The 18,681-nt window shown below is 31.0% G+C and overlaps 1 protein-coding gene across 1 annotated transcript; it reads left to right on the forward strand.

Annotated features, from left to right (window-relative positions):
• The first annotated feature begins 1,156 nt into the window (after nucleotides 1–1,156).
• On the forward strand, nucleotides 1,157–14,769 carry LOC123662720 (hemicentin-2-like). The gene is made up of 25 exons (XM_045597523.1): nucleotides 1,157–1,417; nucleotides 2,661–2,896; nucleotides 3,406–3,528; nucleotides 3,863–4,103; nucleotides 4,405–4,526; nucleotides 5,018–5,180; nucleotides 5,550–5,734; nucleotides 6,254–6,332; nucleotides 6,517–6,677; nucleotides 7,018–7,183; nucleotides 7,296–7,544; nucleotides 7,636–7,708; nucleotides 7,791–7,984; nucleotides 8,199–8,415; nucleotides 8,692–8,786; nucleotides 9,209–9,407; nucleotides 9,841–9,962; nucleotides 10,090–10,233; nucleotides 10,467–10,604; nucleotides 10,903–11,015; nucleotides 11,921–12,151; nucleotides 12,354–12,501; nucleotides 12,590–13,230; nucleotides 13,332–13,493; nucleotides 14,068–14,769. Exons 1-25 carry the CDS (start codon nucleotides 1,195–1,197, stop codon nucleotides 14,350–14,352), a joined length of 4,710 nt encoding a protein of 1,569 aa, XP_045453479.1. The 5' UTR covers nucleotides 1,157–1,194; the 3' UTR covers nucleotides 14,353–14,769.
• The last annotated feature ends 3,912 nt before the right edge of the window (nucleotides 14,770–18,681 follow it).

Here is an 18,681-nt window from a genome sequence, read left to right on the forward strand (position 1 = left end):
GTTGTCCCTTAGTCGCCTGTTACGACACCCACGGGAAGAGAAGGGGTGGCTGTATTCTTACTGCCGTAACCATACAGCAATTGTTGTCTTTGATTGCCTATAACTATATGTAATTGTTTTATGTATTTTCTTTTTGTGTATCACCAGTTGGCAGCCATTCAAAAATAAAAATTAAAAAATTTATACTAAAATATTTTACATTTATCGATTTTAAGACTTATCTATTTAATTTTTTTCTATGTGTAAAAATGTGTTTTTTTTTATTTGTATGATTTATTGATTGATTGAATTTGCATGTATTATAAGCCTCTTTATATATATAGGAGAAGAGTCAGTACTTAATCTACTAAGCCGCTCCACTACGGGTGAGCTTATAATTCTTTTCTCTAATAATAATAAATAAGCGCTTCACACTCAACGGCCCCCAGTAGGATTTACCCCTATATCGGGGTCCAAAAATACACACAATATACAAGCACAAACGTCTAGACCACGTCAAACATTTACGAGTATATGTCCAATACAAATGTCTGTCGTGCATGAAACCCGCGGCAGCCAGCGCAATAGCCAGTGCTGTGACCGCTGCGCTAACACGTCGTCATAAGGATTATACCATAGGACATAGGTATTTGTAACCGGGACCGATAGCTTAGCGAGCTATCCGAGCCGTGGTGGGAGATCCACAAGGAGCCCGGCTAGAAATCATTTATTTATTTATTCAAATACTAATATCTGCGAGAATGTAAAATGCAATATATATGCAACTCATGTACCTAACACTTAATGGAGCCCAGGAGAAAAAAATCTAGGGTTGGCGTTTTGAGAAAACACACAACACAAACTATCATTCTTCAACTAGCGTCTGTAGCACAATTTAGCCTGTAACACCACACTGCTGGATATAGGCCTTTTTTTCATGTAGGCTAACGATTACAGCTAAATCCATCACGCTACTCCACTGCATCACTCACACAGAACGATTACTAAACATCTATATATAAAATAATATATGTATATAAAATATAACATTTGTAGCCAAGACTACTCGTAATATTTATCAATTAGCTGACACAAATAAAATTACTGTAATTCAATATCCATACAAACGACGTAATACGAGAGTAATAAGTTTGAAGATAATTAATTTCTCAGTATTAGTGCAACGGTTGAGTTGATATAACGTATTTGTCCAGAATGATAATTTTGGCATCTTTATATATTTTTTTAGTTTATAGTTTGTTACATGCTAATGGGCATGATCAAAAGAGTAGTCTTACATTTGTTATCGATGATACGGGTTCCATGGGGGACGATATTGCTCAAGTAATAAGTAAAACGAATGAGGTATTCGATGCTGTTCTCAAAGCGAATTCTTCAAAAATAGACGAATTTGTTTTGGTAACGTTCAACGATCCCGGTAAGTACGATTTTCTCTGTATTAATATTAGTAATAAGTTAATTATATTTATCGTTCTTTACTCATTTATTTGAAAAATATAAATATATGTTTTTAATTGGTTTTGTTAAATAATGTTAAACTCAAGGACGCGTCCTTCACTGAGATGTGGTTGAGCTTACCTTAATATTGAGCATGAAACGAATTTTCAAAATTGCGTTTCAAAACACTTAGGTTTTGGAACGGGATAGTCCTAATCCATTTTTTTTTCTAATAGAAATAGACAGAATTCAGTAATACGAACTTATCTCCTATTTTATCATACAGAATTTCCGTAAACGCTAGGATACTTATTTATGTTATATGCAATCAAAATTCAAAAATTAAAATTTCATGCTTCTAAAATTTGTACTTCCAATATGACAGAAAAACATTTAATGTATATTGAAGCGGAAAAATTAAATCGATACTAAGTAATTATATTTGATTATTATATATTTATTTTAGACCAATACCTAACCTAAGGTCTAAAAATAAAGTGTAAAATAATACTTATACAAAAATAAGAGGCACTTTTATACGTAACATCAATGATTTTGATGTGAGTGATTTTCCCTTAATTTCTAAAATGCTTATCAAAAACGTCTATAGAAAGAGATTACTCTCCTAACTGCAGGAATAACAGATTTAAATACAAATTTTATCTTCTATTTCGTCTATCTAAGATTAGAATTTTCACAAAAACTAAAACAAGTATTCACTCATTTTTAATTAGCAGTCGAGTAGTAAAAATAGATGTTTTCAGATTAAAAAATAGTGAATTTCTCATTTAAACTTTCACCCTTTTGAGCGTAGTTTACTTACTATTTATTCATGTTCAATCAATAGTGCAAAAATTAAACTTCATTCTGCAATTGGAAAAAAATGACGGACGGACGGATTATATGAGAAACAAACTTGAAACCCCTATTTGACGCCCGCAGACATATATGCGTAATTTGCAAACTCTGTTCCTATTGGACGCCTATTAAAATAAAAATTTTCATTTCTCAATCAACTTTGTTGATATTAAAGACTAAATCAATATGTTTATATTTCCTTAAAGCATCCGTAATAAAATTGTTAGAGAATTCTAAGGTGCGAACACTCGTTACGCCCACAGTTAAAATGCTCACAATAAGAAAGTTAAGTTAAAGTTAAGTTAAAGTTAATTTACTCCTTAAAGTGCATATACATAATAAAAAATTTTTGCTTTATTCTTTAGGTACCAAACTACGTACAATAACGAGAGACAAAGATGTATTTAAAAGAGCGCTGAATGATATTGAAATCATTCCTGGTTCTGGAGGCGATTGTCCCGAATATGCAATGAGTGGTATTGAACTGGCATTACAGAATAGCAAACCTAACTCATTCTTCTATGTCTTCACGGACGCTTCGGCCAAGGATCACACGAAATTGGAGCTAATAAAAAGTTTAAGCCAAAAAAAATCAACTCAGGTGAAACAGTTGATTTAATTTTTTTAAAGTTATTTTATTTCTCCTCACACAAGTCTTACTTAATATTATTATTATTAATCATTTGCGAATGACAATTACAAATCAATTTATTTAGTTTTTTGGAAAGATATATTGTTTACTTGCCTCCTATTTGAGATTAGGAGATAAATTATTTAGAAAACGTCAAACTTTTCCGTATACATATTTTTTTACGACAATTTCTTACTATTATTGGACTACAAATATTAATTTGAATTATAGTATTTTTGTTCTTAAAAGTACTGTGGGTTGTTGTTTATTTTTTGTTAATTATGTTCTATTATAATTTATTTACATAATATTTTGTAAACCGTCGAAAAGAAACTACTCCAAGCAAAATCTAAACTAAACCCAAATGAGAGAAATTAGTGAAATTGTAGTTTGTCACCTGTAAATAAGATAAATAATTATACAATTATATATTTCGTTATTGCATAATATGCAATTTTTTTTAAAAGCATCAATTTTAGGTATCTTTCCTCCTAACTGGAGTATGTGGAAGCTTTTCTGATAACGATTATGTAGTATACGACAAACTTGCTGAAGCAACGACAGGTCAGGTGTTTCATATTGGAAAACATGATATTAATAAGGTGAGTTTACAATTATGAATTACTAGCGCCCCGGCTTCGCACGGTTGCTATGCTGATTCTAAATATAAAATATAAAAAAAAAGATTTGCAACATAAGCGCAAGAAATAAAACTACCAGTGTTCCTACTATATTATATATGTATTATATATATAAACCTTCCTCTAAAATCACTCTATACTAAAGAAAACTGTATCAAAATTTGTTGCGTAATTCTAAAGATCTAAACATACAGACAGCGGGAAGCAACTTTGTTTTACACTATGTAATGATGAATTATATGGTCATCATCTACTGTATTGAAATACTAAATATTGTATTCTGTATGATTTATAGATTATCAATTACATCATAGCATCGATCACGGAAAAGAAGACAACGTTGAGCCAAAGTGTGTTTGAAAGTGGCCATGGAAACAAAATAGCGGTATGTATATATTACATTGATATTTCTCTTAACTTTGTTAGTCAACTACTGAAATACCTGTTAATATATGTATATGTAGTTAAATTAATCTTGTTACGCTGTGTAAACTATAAGGTTACACTTGATTTACATATAGAGTGCCATAAAATATGTACTCCAGGAGGAAGATAGTACTAAAAGTAATTGAAAAAAAATATATTCACAGAGACGTAGAGTATGTAGAAAAATAATAAATCCGACGTCATTCCAATTTTTCACACTCTTATCTGCATGTTTATTATTTGCAAGTAAAACTATTTTTAAGTCAGTCGGATATTTTTATAATAATTGTGTTTTTTTTAATACATCATAAAATTTACGTTGGGTTGAGATGTGATAGAAAATATAAATTTTATAATGTAAACAATTTCTGGATAATTATTATCTTAAAATTATTTTCCTTCAGTTTACAGTAGATAGTAAAGTTTGGGATGTCATTGTGTCTATATCAGGGGACTATCCAAATTTTGATGTGATTGATACGGATGGTAAAGTTGTAGAAACAGACACTGTTGCAAGTACCGATAGCACTGCTGTAAGTATTTAATATTACATATTTTTTTATAGAACTAGGTCGGTAAACAAGCATACAACCTACCTGATGGTAAGCAGTTATTTTAGTCTACGCACGTTGGTACCCGGCCCTCCCCAGAACTTCTAACCGCCTTACTAATAACATGAATATCTCACTACTTCATTAGTTTTATATAGTTGTGTATCTTGTGTACTTCTCCAGACGGGCTGCTCTAGATTTTGAGCAAGATACTTCCTGTTGTGTTCTGGCTCATTTAAATACCCCAATATAACACAATTAGTACAGAAATAAATATATTATTTATTTATTTATTTATTTATTACTTTCTTGCATAAATATAGTCAAACACTTTTACATAGTAAAAAAAGAAAAAAAAAAGAGTACAAAAATAAAATGAAATAATATTTTCTCCTTTACTTACTGAAATTAAATTAAGTAGTTATTTAAATAATTATTTATTAATTATTATAATTGATTAATTAATTCTTAAGATCCGCAGAATTAAAACGAAGCCTGGAGTTTATATAGTCAATTTAAGGAGCCCTCGTCGTACTTCAGTTGTTGTAACTGGATCCACATCCATATGCTTTGAACACGGTTTTTCCGTTATAGAGCCTCTATCACTAAATGATACATCTTCACTGCCTTTGCCAGGTAAAAATTGCAAAATAACTTAGAATATAAATATAATTAAATAAAATTAATAACTTTAAATATTACAATCACTTCTATTTCGTATTAAAAATTTGCAATGAAAAATAAAATTTTAAATAAAAATAAAATCACACATTCATTTGACACTATTATCTCAATGACTTCTTTTCTACTGCTATGAAGAATAATTAAGGACGCTTCATCAATAACTGTTGAAAATCCATTTTCTCGGAATTACTTCCAATTTAATTATAAAGGTTGTCACACGATGTTTGATAGTTTGGACTATTTATTTGTCAAAATAATATATGAACTCAAATCAACAATTATACTGATATTTTGTATACAACATTTGTCATGCACATCCAGGTTTTAAGTCCTATTTATCGATTGCACTAAGTAACAAAGACAGAGACGTTGCATTGAAAACAGTTGAAATAAGAGATTTGAAAAATAATATTATCGAAGAATTACCGGTAACTTTAATCAATGGAGATAATCAGTTTTATACGACGGATCCATTTCATCCACCCACAGAGCCATTCAGAATTGCGGTGAGAAAAGCACTTTTCACTAAACTTTTAATGTACATATATATTAGAAGCCCCTGAAAATTACATAATAAGGTTCTGTATCGTCCCTTAACACAGTTAGTATCTGGAAATGTATTATTTTCAAAGCCCTCTCTTTCGGTCTTATTTGACACAATACTTCTATATTCTCTCGTTTCCTTCACACAGCTTTTAGAATCTATTCAACACTACTGCAGAATTTCTTCCAAAACAATATGATACGTCTGGTATCACATCTATTCACGTTTTTTATTTACTGAAACGTCACAAAAACACAATCTGGATTTGCTTGTTTTACACGTTTAGCTAAAAATTTAGACACAGAAGTAGTAAACGTGATTCTTAAAACTAAACCTACCAGTACAAAAAGAAAATGTGCCAAATTTGGTCTAATTGTAACTGATTTTCATACAAAGTTTCTAATACCTGTACTACTACTACTACTATTTTACATCTTTCATTGTTAATAGTGATCGATAGTAATATAAATAATTTATACAGATAAATGGATTTATGAACACTGGTGAAAAAATTACCAGAGTATCATCAACACCGATACAGCCACAAAAATCAGATTTAGGTAAGTAGAGAATATCACTCGTAACTAAATTTACTTTTATTTTACGTTTTCAGTTGGCCAATGTTAGAAAAAATAAAATCAAATCTTCTTTTTTTATATTTTTTGTTTAGATAAAACAAAAAGCAAGTTATATGTTATACGTAATCTTTGACCCATTAAATTAAAGTTTCTATTTAAAATATAGGGATGAAGATATCAACATTGCCACCTACTGTAAATATGTTAAGCGATCCAACAATCGTGGTGAAACGTGGCGAGTCTATTACCTTAAAATGTAAATTGCGTGGGTACCCTCAACCTAAAGTTACGTGGACCGACACGACTGGTGCAGTTTGGTCGTCTAAGGTAAGCCAATCAGTATTAAACAATGTAAGTAGCTATTGCACAAAGATACTCAGTTATCATTTAGACACTCACACTCACAAAATTTTGCATAATACTATTTAATTGTATTGGAATCTTACAGTTAGAATAAAAAAATACTCTTGCTTTGCGTAACATCGATCATTTGTACTTAACAGTAGGCAACTCAATGTCCGTACTGTAATATCTTACATATGTATTATTAAATAATATACATATATAGTTTCATGTAAAAGTGTTTTCAGTTATTTCTAGCCTTTTCTTACTTTATTATATTATATATACTAATAATATACATACACGATATGATTTGTTTTTATAGGTGGTACCAGTCGATTTACCATACGACTATATAAGCGTACTCACTATAAACGAAGTAACAAAAAATTCAACAATTACTTGCAGAGGCACTAATTCAGAAGGAAATGATGCTAAATCTGTAAATATTAGTATGAAAAGCTATTTTCACGTCATAGAACAACCAAAAGGTTAGTAGACTACACTGTTGTTAAAAAAGCATGAAAGAATTACAAAATATGTACATATTATATGATATAATGTGCAGATTATATAATTTTAAGTCTTTAAAATACTTTTCAGATATAGTTGTAGAGTACGGTGCATCTGCTGAAATGAAACTTGTCATTGATGCTTTTCCACAGGCAACGATTATTTGGTACAAGGAAGATAAGCAGATCACTGTAAATGACAGTTTCAACTTGTCGTCAGATAGTAGCATTTTAAGTATTAAAAATATGCAGTTAAAACTGAAAGGAAATTATTCTGTAAAAGTTGGAAACGAAGACGAAGAAAACATAATTAATTTTAAAGTTGATATATCTGGAATCGGTGAGTATTAAAATTGAGCCATTATTATTTTTTATTTTGTAATCTATACACTAATACCTAAAGACATTTTCTACTTACTTACTTATTTTAGAAAAACCAAAAATAGACAAAAGTGTTACTATTTATACTACAAAGGTGGGTTTTGATGTGGATTTACAATGCAGGTAAATATCAAGAATCATATAACAGGTGTTAAGAATATATCTAATGTATAAACTACGAAAATATTTAAAAATGTGATAATAGACTCTTACAGGGTAGACCGAAACCAACTCTATCTTGGTATGTCCTTGACGAATTTGAAGATCAGAAGAAAATAGATGAGAATGGAGAAACTGTACGTATTGAAAATTTAAAAAAAGATGACACTGCAACTTATATCTGTGAAGCTAACAATGAAATTGGAAAAGACTATCACGTAATTTATTTAAACGTTGAATGTGAGTTTCGTCTTCAGATAATACGAGCTGCAACGACATTATTTCAACATTATTATTTTTTGCTGGGAATATTTCTTTTATGAAAACCTGGCAGTAAAGAATACAACAATAATAGAGTTACATACATTTCGGACATTCATTTTGAAATACGTAACGTATATATAACTTTTTAGTGAATTTGTTCAAATTTTATTATCCTTTCGTTTGGTTTTAGATCCACCGTCTATTGAATTAAATAATAAAAACTATAATGTAAAGAAAAATGAACAAGTAACACTTATATGCAACGCCGATGGTTTTCCTTTACCTAAAGTACGATGGTTCAAAAATAGTTATGAAATCCCTAGCGACAGCAAATACCGTAGTCCGTACGACAACATTTTGCGGTTAGTATTACACATAAATAACGTTCTATATCATTATTATACATACCTACCATAAATTAATGATATATGTATTAAACGTAATCTATTACCTTAATTTTGATGAATAAAATAAAATTTATGTTTAAAAGTCAATTATGAACTAAGTTGACCTTATAGCATATTTTGCTCAATAACTATATTATAGTCTTAAAAAGTCTTCTTCTTACTCTGATTTAATAATAAAAAAAAACAGAAAAAGCTGTCATTAAACTCACTCCTTTCATTAACTTCCTTAATACTATTTGTAATAACAATTACATTTAATATTTATTATTTTTATAGTTTCAGAGCTTCAATAGAAGATATTGGTGTATACACATGTGAGGCATCAAATCATTTAGGGATAGCAAAGGAAAATGTAAATTTAAACGTTTACGGTAAATACTCTTGACCCATTACTATAATTTCTATAACTTGAAATTATTTAATAACTAGCTGACCCGGCGAACTACGTATCGCCTAACAGTCGATTCTTTAATTTTATTATTTTTTTTTTAGAATTTTTCTCTCCGTAAGAACCATCCTCGTACTTCAAGGAATATTTAAAAAAAAGAATTAGCGAAATCGGTCCAACCGTTCTCGAGTTTTGCGCTTAGCAACACATTCAGCGACTCATTTTTATATTATAGATAATGCATTACGTAAATATCTACACAAACATTACACAACTACAAATATCATCTATCTACTTACTTAACTTACTGCACATTAAATAAATTTAGTGATTATGTTATAAAAATGTCTGCGTTACGAGGCAGTTGATAAAGTAAAAACTAAGTTCTTGAAATTTTATTTACAGATCCTCTAAAAGTTATGTCACCCGAAAAAGTTTTAAACGTTCAAGTAGGAAGTACTTTAGAGTTGCCTTGTGTTGCTGATGGGTACCCAGTACCAGAAGTTAAATGGACGTTCTCGGGCTTTGATGATGGCTATCTGCCACCAGAAGAAAAATGGACGTACAGGGAATTAGATTCGAAAACTGTGACGACAGAATTAAGGTAAATTAATTCATTTAATAATAAATAAACAAGCAAGAATTACAACTTACACACATTTAATGAAATATTTGGCCATCATAAATTACGACGAGCACATTGGTACGTATCATCAACATGGAAATGGAAAACGTGCTTTTATTTATATGACTAGGGTATCAAAAATGGCCTGCCTTGATGGTAGAACGATAGAAGCATCGTAAGTGCCTTGCTGACTACCCCTGGTCCATCCCAGGAGCTCTGGTCACCTTACTCACCACAGAAACACAACGCTACATTAGCGCGGTCTTAATTTACCTGTAATCTTTTGTAAGGCTGAGGTACTTTCCCAGACGGGCTGCTCCAGATTTTGAGCATCCCGCAGTATCCTGCTACAAAACTACTATTGATTAAATAATGTAACGGTTTACTAATTTACAATTTTATATATTTTCAGAGCTAATGAAAATAATAGTATTGTAATACCTCGGGTTCAACTACAAGATGAAGGATATTACATCTGCAATGTGAATAACTCTATAGAATCAGTTAATGTCGGGTACGAAGTTCACGTATTAGGTAATTTATTTTAAGCCTTATGGTAAACAGTGAAGTTTATAACTCGTTTAAGGCTCAGTATTAGAAAAAGTTTTGTCGAATTTTTTACCAGAACCACTCTATTTAAATTTAATAAATTCTATTTCAGCGGTTCCCTTTATTCGAAATAAGTTACTAGATAAAACTTTGGACGCCGTAGAAGGAGATTTGGTGTTAAGAATTCCATGTCAGGCCGACGGTAGACCAAAACCAACTGTGTCATGGACACTTGATGAACAAAATATAGCTTTAGGTAACATAAGTTTTAAATTAACCTTCATTCACAATTATATCTCAAAATTAATAAAACTAAAATATATATTTGTTTATTCATATACCTACTTTGTTTAGCAGTAGATAATTTCTTTAAACAAAAATATCGTTATTCTATGCATTTACTTATAAAGTAACAAATTTAAGCATCATTCAAAGATTTGCAAAGAACTAAAAAATTACTGTCAATATAGAATTTTTGTTTCATCGTAGGCACTGAATGGTACGATGTAGATGAATATGGAACATTATTAATTAAAAATGTGGACAAAAAATCTTCGGGCACATATAAGTGCAAAGCTGAAAATTCGCTTGGATCTGATTCGAAGGAGATTTATGTAGCCGTTCAGCGTACGTATAAAACAAATACCAATTGCTCTTCTCATTTGCGTGTTTTTATTCTTTATAGGACATAAAATATTCAAATGAACTTACGACGCTAGAAGTTAAATAGATATTATGTAACTATATATCATAGTATACTTGAATGTATATGTGTACATTTTGCTTAATCTTTTCATATTTCCTCTTTTCTTGTGGTCTAATAATAAAGATTGTAGTCATGTTTTTTATGTCCAGTTATTAATTTGATAATAATTTTAGTCTACTGTGTAATTATTATTTAAAAACTTCTTATATATCTTCACAGCATATCCAAGAAGTGACACAGTCACTATTAAAGAATTATATGAAGAGGGAATGACAGCAAATATTAAATGTAATCAACCACATAACGAAAAAGACTTATTGCGTTGGTTTAAGGTACATACGTCAATGTTCTATTTTATTTTATTTGTACACTAGCTAGCTGTACAGGACAGGTCCTGCGAACTGTCAACTGTCAGCTCCTGGGGTGAATTGGGGGAAGGATCGGCAATGCGGTTGTGATGCTTGTAGTATTTATTGCATGCGTCTATTGGCTACGGTAATCACAAACCATCAGGTGAGCCGTACGCTTGTTTGCCGACTTATGTATTATATTCTTTATCGCACTTTAAAAAAAAACTAATTATAAGTCATTTATAAAAAGGATGTTGGCAAGGGCGAACTTATCTCTGTAAGAGATCTCTAACAATCTACCCATGGTGGTGAGAGATGATGTTACCGCGGGACTCATAAGCGCAAGAGTGATAAAGTGAAAAAAAAACTTAACAAAAAGGTTGAACATGACCTAGAATATAGTATTTAAAAAAAACGCATAAAGTTAATATTTTCCTTACTTTTTTTGTTTTTTCAATTTTTTAACTGTTTCTTATTAATTTTTATTCCCTAAGAACCTTCTTGTTGGACCATTTTTGCGATTCATTTATATTTATAACTAGCTGTGCTTACGACTTTGTTTGCGTGGAATAGTAACTTTGGACAGCAATTTTTGGATAAATCTTTTGGTTTATTTTGGATTATAAGCACCGTCGTTTGGTTATTTACATATTCAACGTGATTATTAAAATTGACATAATTTTTTTATTTATAAACCGATTGACATGAAACAAACACTAAATGTTAACCACAGCTTACCACAATATGTTAATGAAAACCGCATCTAAGTTGGATAAGCCATTTCTGAGATTAGCGTACATAAAACGTATTACTTTTACATTTTTATTATAAGTACTAATGTATTGATAATTATATAAATGGTATATACGCTTATGTTTTTTTCATAGAATGGAAGACTTATAAATATTGGGGAATTGTCTATACCTAAGATAACAAAATCAGATTCAGGGTTATATAGCTGCAGAGTGAGCAATTTTATATCATCGCATTCAACCCATAAGATAATAGTTGTTGGTCGCAAGCCTCAATTTGATGCAGCGGAAGAAACTGATATAGAGTATATTGAAGATTCATTAGTTTACTTAGACTGTAGTGCTAGTGGCTATCCAAAACCCACTGTAAGTATTATAAATACTTCTATAGTACTGTTTGTTGAAATGTTTTGTTTTGGATCATTAACAATTTATATACCCAAATATTAAGTAGCTTTGATTTAATAATTTTTTTATTTGAGTGACGCAATATATCAATTATTTTAATTTAAAGTACACAAATTACTATTCATTCATAGTTAACACTATTACTTTTTCACAATTTTAGGTCACCTGGTTACACAATGGTGAGAAAATTGAAGAAGCTTCTTTCTATATAGTACGACAAATGAAACCCAGCGACATTGGAAATTTCATTTGTATAGTCAGCAACGATTTCGGTAACATTAATCGTACATTTAACGTTAATTCTGAAGGTACTTACAAACTTAACTAAAAGACATTTAACTAAGATATTATAATAAACTATAATACTTTACATTAATAAAATTCTCACCTTTTTAGATTGCTTCATTGACATTAAAAACGATTTTACTGTGCACCGTCCGTTAATATTAACTCCTAGTATGCGTTGGCCTGTATTTGAAACAATTGGAGATTTACTTAGAATATCGAAGAATGAATTATTCTTCTTCACTTGTCCTGAGAGTTCTATTTTATCCAGTAAAGCTAACTTTGGCGCGATTGCATTGGCGATGTGTGCTGGAAAAGATACGTTTATAATAAATAAAACAGATGTAGATTACAATAACTTAAAATGTAACAAGGAAAATACACCCTTAGCGAAAGCTACTGGAAAGAAGTGTAATGTTGGTAACGCAGAGCTTCTATTAGTAGGTTTTAGTTTCGGACGTCAGTTTTTGGATGTCTATGAGGTTTGCTTCGATAAAGATGAAAATGTTACAATTTACGCAAAAAACAAAATCGATAAATTTTTGGCAAATTCCGTTCCTAAGGGACCAATTAAGTTTATTGGAAGTAAATATTTACCGAATAATTCGAATGATATATATGAATGTAGGGATACATGTTGTTTCGAAAAGAGGCAACTGGTGAACCCAAGAGATGTAGCACCGGGATATCCACAAGTGTCAACATACAACGATTTAAATGTTTCACCTCACTGGAGCACTTGTGGAACAGAGGTGAGATTCTATTTATTTCAATTATAAAAAGTAAATACATATTTATATATGAACCGGGTTATATGATTATTTATTACGATTCAATATTTTTTTATTCACAGAACTGGGATGAAGTTGAAAAGAGAGTTAGGTCTCTTGCCAAGTCTGTCGATTATAGTTTATTAGTTTGGACAGGTACAAATTCCGATGCTGGTCGAATACCTTCTATAATCACTTACAGAAGTATAGTTGAAGATCGACCAGCTCCTCGGTTTACATGGAAGGTAAATAAATTGAAAATTGCACAGATACCAATTTAAACAATTTAATGTAGTGTGAAAAGCATGAAAAAAAGCAATACAAATACTGTAGTCATTTCCTACAATTCAATTTGTAAGCTATTTAACGGATGTAAAAATATTGTATTGTGAAGCTGTAAATAGCACATAATTGCCAAGCTATGTGGCAACTAGCTCGAAACCCACGACCGTGTGTGTTTGTTAAACATATTGATCAAAATACTCGATTTTATTTATTTATCTGATTGTCCTTCTATCAAGTAGAAGGATTAGAGTTAATCTACGATGTTATTTACAGCAAACTGCTGTAAATAGCATCGTGGTGGATATACACATTTTAAAATTGGCAAGTCTTGCGCATTTATAGGCCAGGATTCAATTAAACTTATATATATGTATACGAGTACATTGTTTTTGAGTTAAAGATTTTTTATTCCTTACTTTTTTCGACCATGAGATTTTTTTAAGGAAATATGTAATGCATTCCATCTGATATCATTCCACTTGACCATTCGTAAAAGTTTTCATTTAAAATAAGAACATTTTTTTATTCGCTTAGGTTGTTATAAATCTACAAGAGGAAGAGGCCCTCGCCATAATCCAAGTGAACGTACCTAATTTAAGACCCCACGTGACAGCATCATATGTGCTTTGTGCCGATATATGTGATGAGGTAGAATGGATGAAAAACCCTGAGTGGAGAAATGTTAAAAAGGGCTACATGTACTGCTGCAGATTGCAAGATTTTGTAAATGCATTCGGTTACGATTATGTCTTCAGAGATCATATCCGCTTCACAAAAGTTTTGAGTTCACAAACATTACCAAAACATTCTTTAACGTAGTGACATGAAATACATTCTATTAACATAACTTTTATACATTTTATACTAGAAGATTATCGCCTTTTAGCAAATATAATAACTAGTCTTTTAAAAACAAATATATTTGCTAAGTAATACGCGCGCCACAAAGGCGTTCAAGTAACTTAAATACTTGTTTAGAAACGCCAAAATTTCTGGAAAGTTCATGTCCAAAGTACAAAGGTGGATGATTCCGATGACAATTTGATTTATACTTATGAAGTTGTGCAGCGATTATATTTAGACCAAAAATTTAAATTCATGTTTTCAAACATCAATAGGATACAATGCAAATTGTAAGCAAAAATGAAAAAAAGCTGTACTATACGTCAAGCAATTGTCGTGAAATATTGATATTCTGGATTATTTGAATAAAATTTGATTGTTTCTAAAAGAAAACCTTTGGCTCTTGTTAATACGTATTATGTGTACCTATATGTATTTATTAAATGAACCATTTAGTTTAATGCGATAAATTTATATTTAATTAATTATTTCATTGTAAGATATAAATAAAGATATTTTTTAAGTCAAAGCGTTTTGTTTATAATTGTCTGATTAAAATGAAATAAATGTAAGAATTAAAAAATCAAGAATGTATCCAAGAGAGATAAAATTCATTAACAGGTATTGAAAAAGTAGAAAAAATTCCCAGAGGTAAACTAGGTTCACTGATCGGTCTACTAGTGACTGTTTATTGGCAACAACCAATCTTTCAGTGACAAAACGCTGACCTCACTATAGCAAAGCACGTCCGTTTTCAAGAAATGGCCTTGGTATGGATCTATTATAGTAAGGCAGCAAATTTTCTACGAAACCGTATCGAAGAGCAGGTCGTTGGTGGATGTTCCTGCCAACTTTTCTACATCTATTACATAAAAATGTTCACCGTTAGAAATACGACTACACCCAGAAACAACTTGTCTGCTGGACACTCCTGAAGACGAGACTCCTGAGTGACGATACGCTTGACATGTATCGGGTTCCATCTTTTGTCATATGCTTTCTGTAGTTATTTGGCTAAATAGCTTCACCCATAATTGGTTCCCGTATTGTATATGGAAATGGAACTAAATTGATCTACACCGGCTATAAAATATATACGGCTAAAAATATATACGGCTTATAAATTCTTTATGAAATCGAACGTGTAACTCTTAGCTCTTTTATATGGCCATGCTGCCGTCGGTGAATATTACTACAGGCTTACGCCAGTTTTTTTTTGTCCTCGGGAGTAAAGTCCTTATCAACTGCTAGATACTCAAAAATTTTTCTCTGAGATCATACATCAGATGAACTGGGAGGATTTTTGAATTTAAATAGTCATGTTTCCTGGGATGTATAATATCTTGGTGATCAAGGAAATCTCATATCTTTATAGTTTACTTATTACGTTATAGTTTTTTAAAACGAATCTTAATCGTATGTAAGAGTTGTTACAAATAATATTTAAAGAACTTTATTTCTCATAAAAAATAACAAAAATTTACTGACGTGTAAAAATTTACTAACTAAAATTAAAATCTAAAAATACGGTGTTACAATTTTTTTATTAATAATTGTATTTTCTCGCAAACAAAAAAACCGACTTCAATTACATCGACAAGCAATACCAAGTAGGTAGACGAAAAAATAGTCAAAAAGTACCTATTTTTAATAATAATAAATACTCTTTATTTTTCACCATAAAAAAAAACAAAAAAGTGATACACACAAAGAAAAATGTACAAAGGGGGTTTTATCGCTAAGAGCGATTTCTACCAGACAACCAGGGCGAAAAAAATGAGAAGCAGTAGGGTGTACAAAGAGTTAATAAAAATTGACATGAAGTTTACAAGCTATATGACATACAAAAAGTAATTACACTACATTATAGATCGTATACATGTTTATTTATTTACTAGCTGACCCGGCGAACTTCATATCGCCTAACACAAATTTTATCGTCTGGTATTAAAGTTCAAATTGACTTTTAAGTATTATCACAAATCTTTTGTATGGGAGTATAGAAAAGTGTTGTTTTTAGACTTTTTCAGGAAATTTAATTTTTTTTTTTAGAATTTTTCTCTCCGTAAGAACCATCCTCGTACTTCAAGGAATATTTAAAAAAAAGAATTAGCGAAATCGGTCCAACCGTTCTCGAGTTTTGCGCTTAGCAACACATTCAGCGACTCATTTTTATATTATAGAAGATTTGTACAAAAATCCACACCTATAGCAGATTTAACATTATATAAATTACACAGTTAAGGTAGACAAAGTTGAGTTGAGGTAGTAAAACACAGTTACAATAAAATGAGAAATATATAAAATGTAAAATATCCATGGTCAATAATGTGTGGATGTGTTTGTGTAATTTATGTGTCTAAAACGAACTCTTCCGGCTAGTCTCTGAAACGGCTGGATCGATTTTGACGGGACTTTCACTGGCAGATAGGTGATGTAATAACTGGCTACTTTTATTTTAGAAATTTATTTAGTTTATAACTCTAGGAACGGAATCTTGAAATAAATTTTTTACAAAACACTGTTTAAACATATATCTTTGATATGCTGAATTGTTAAAATAAAATATATGATTGCAAAATAAAAAAATAAAAAAAAACTATTTTAAACCTCTGAAACCCACCCAACCCCTTGAAGGTGTGTCAGAATTTTTATCTTAGATAATTAAAAATAATACTAATAAAATTAAATGAGACTACATGACAAGCACCACATTTTGATTAAATAATGATTAAATTTACTAACATATCTATAATGGTCTATAATCCGTCATAAAGAACCCTCATGTGTTTAACGAAAATTGTGAACATGTAGGAGCATGATGTTGTGAACACGTAGTAAAGATCAGGGCTTAATCCACCACGCTGCTCCAATGCGGGTTAGCGGATAATATATTCCCTAGTATGAGTAACAATCACTATCAGGTGTACATGATAATAACCGGGACCGACGGCTTAACGTGCTCTCCAGCTCCTCCAGGTACGGTGGGGAGATCCACATGGACTGCAAAAACACCCAGAATACGGCAAACGTATGGCCGATACAAATGTTTGTCATGTTCGGAGAACGAAGCCGCAACCGCCAGCGCAACAGCCACAAACCAGTGTTGCAACCGTTGCGCTAACGCCAAGTGCATATTCTTATTATCCTTTTTAATTGATTAATTAACGATGTTTGGACTGGATTTAATTACGTAACCTATCATATATATCCATGTCAATTTATGTATAAACTTGCTTATGTACTATTACGTCTTGTCTTTGTCTTGTATATTCCTTATACGGTATCTCGTGTTATAAGATTTTTATTACGCCAACTGCACTTTAATCACAAACAAATAGTAATACTTTTTTGATATGCGTATTATCGCCAAAATTGTTACTAATTTGTATTGTTGAATGTTTTCCAAATACAACTACGATCGCAGATCCTTGGTGTAAGTATCTATTGTCAACTGAAATATTTAAAGAATGTTGGTAAAGTAATCACTATTAATTTTGAACAAGAAAAATAAATTAAGGTCATTTTTTAAATAAATAAATGTAATTCCGGGCTCAATATAAGTATATGGCATGTTGAATGTTTTGTTTCTATCCCAAACTGGAATGCCCTTTTTATTAGTTAACACTAATTGTACTAAATATTAACTATATACCTCTCTCTTCAGCTTACGCATAGGATAGTCTTAAGTTTCCCCAAGTACGCTCAAAACATCCCAGTTTTTCACAATACTCATACACTCTCCACTTGCAATCTTATATAGATCGTCGTGTCCCACAATGAGATAGCCAACGCGCGGTATCCACTCCAGAACACGCCTGCTCTAGCGGTAATTTAAAAAATTTTGGAAAGAGGACATATCGGTATAATGACCAGGAATACGCTGTGCGTTAATGTGAATGATATTTAAGTTTCTTGGAACATCAAGGAATTAAGAGTCATGAGTTTCGCTTAAAGGAGAAATACTAAGAAAGCGTATGTCTTCGTTGCACACTTCAGAGAAAGATAAGAAAAAGAATGAAACGTCTCGTCATTGTCACTAGTCATATACTCACGTATAATTTTTACTATATTCTTTACTACTGTAACCAAACAGCAGGAAATAATAATAAATATCGTAAGAAAAAATTCAAGAATATGCCCAAAAGAAACAAAATTTATTAATACGCGTTGTGAAATAGACCTTGAAGTGACAAAACCTAATCGGGAAACTACTACTGTGCTATAAAATCTTTCGCAAAGGTAAATAAGAATCTTATAAGGGTTTTAATAGTATATAGTGTTTTTAACAGTCAACAACATTTA

Source organism: Melitaea cinxia, chromosome 19 (genome assembly GCF_905220565.1).
Source record: "Melitaea cinxia chromosome 19, ilMelCinx1.1, whole genome shotgun sequence".
Taxonomy (NCBI): Eukaryota; Metazoa; Arthropoda; class Insecta; order Lepidoptera; family Nymphalidae; genus Melitaea; species Melitaea cinxia.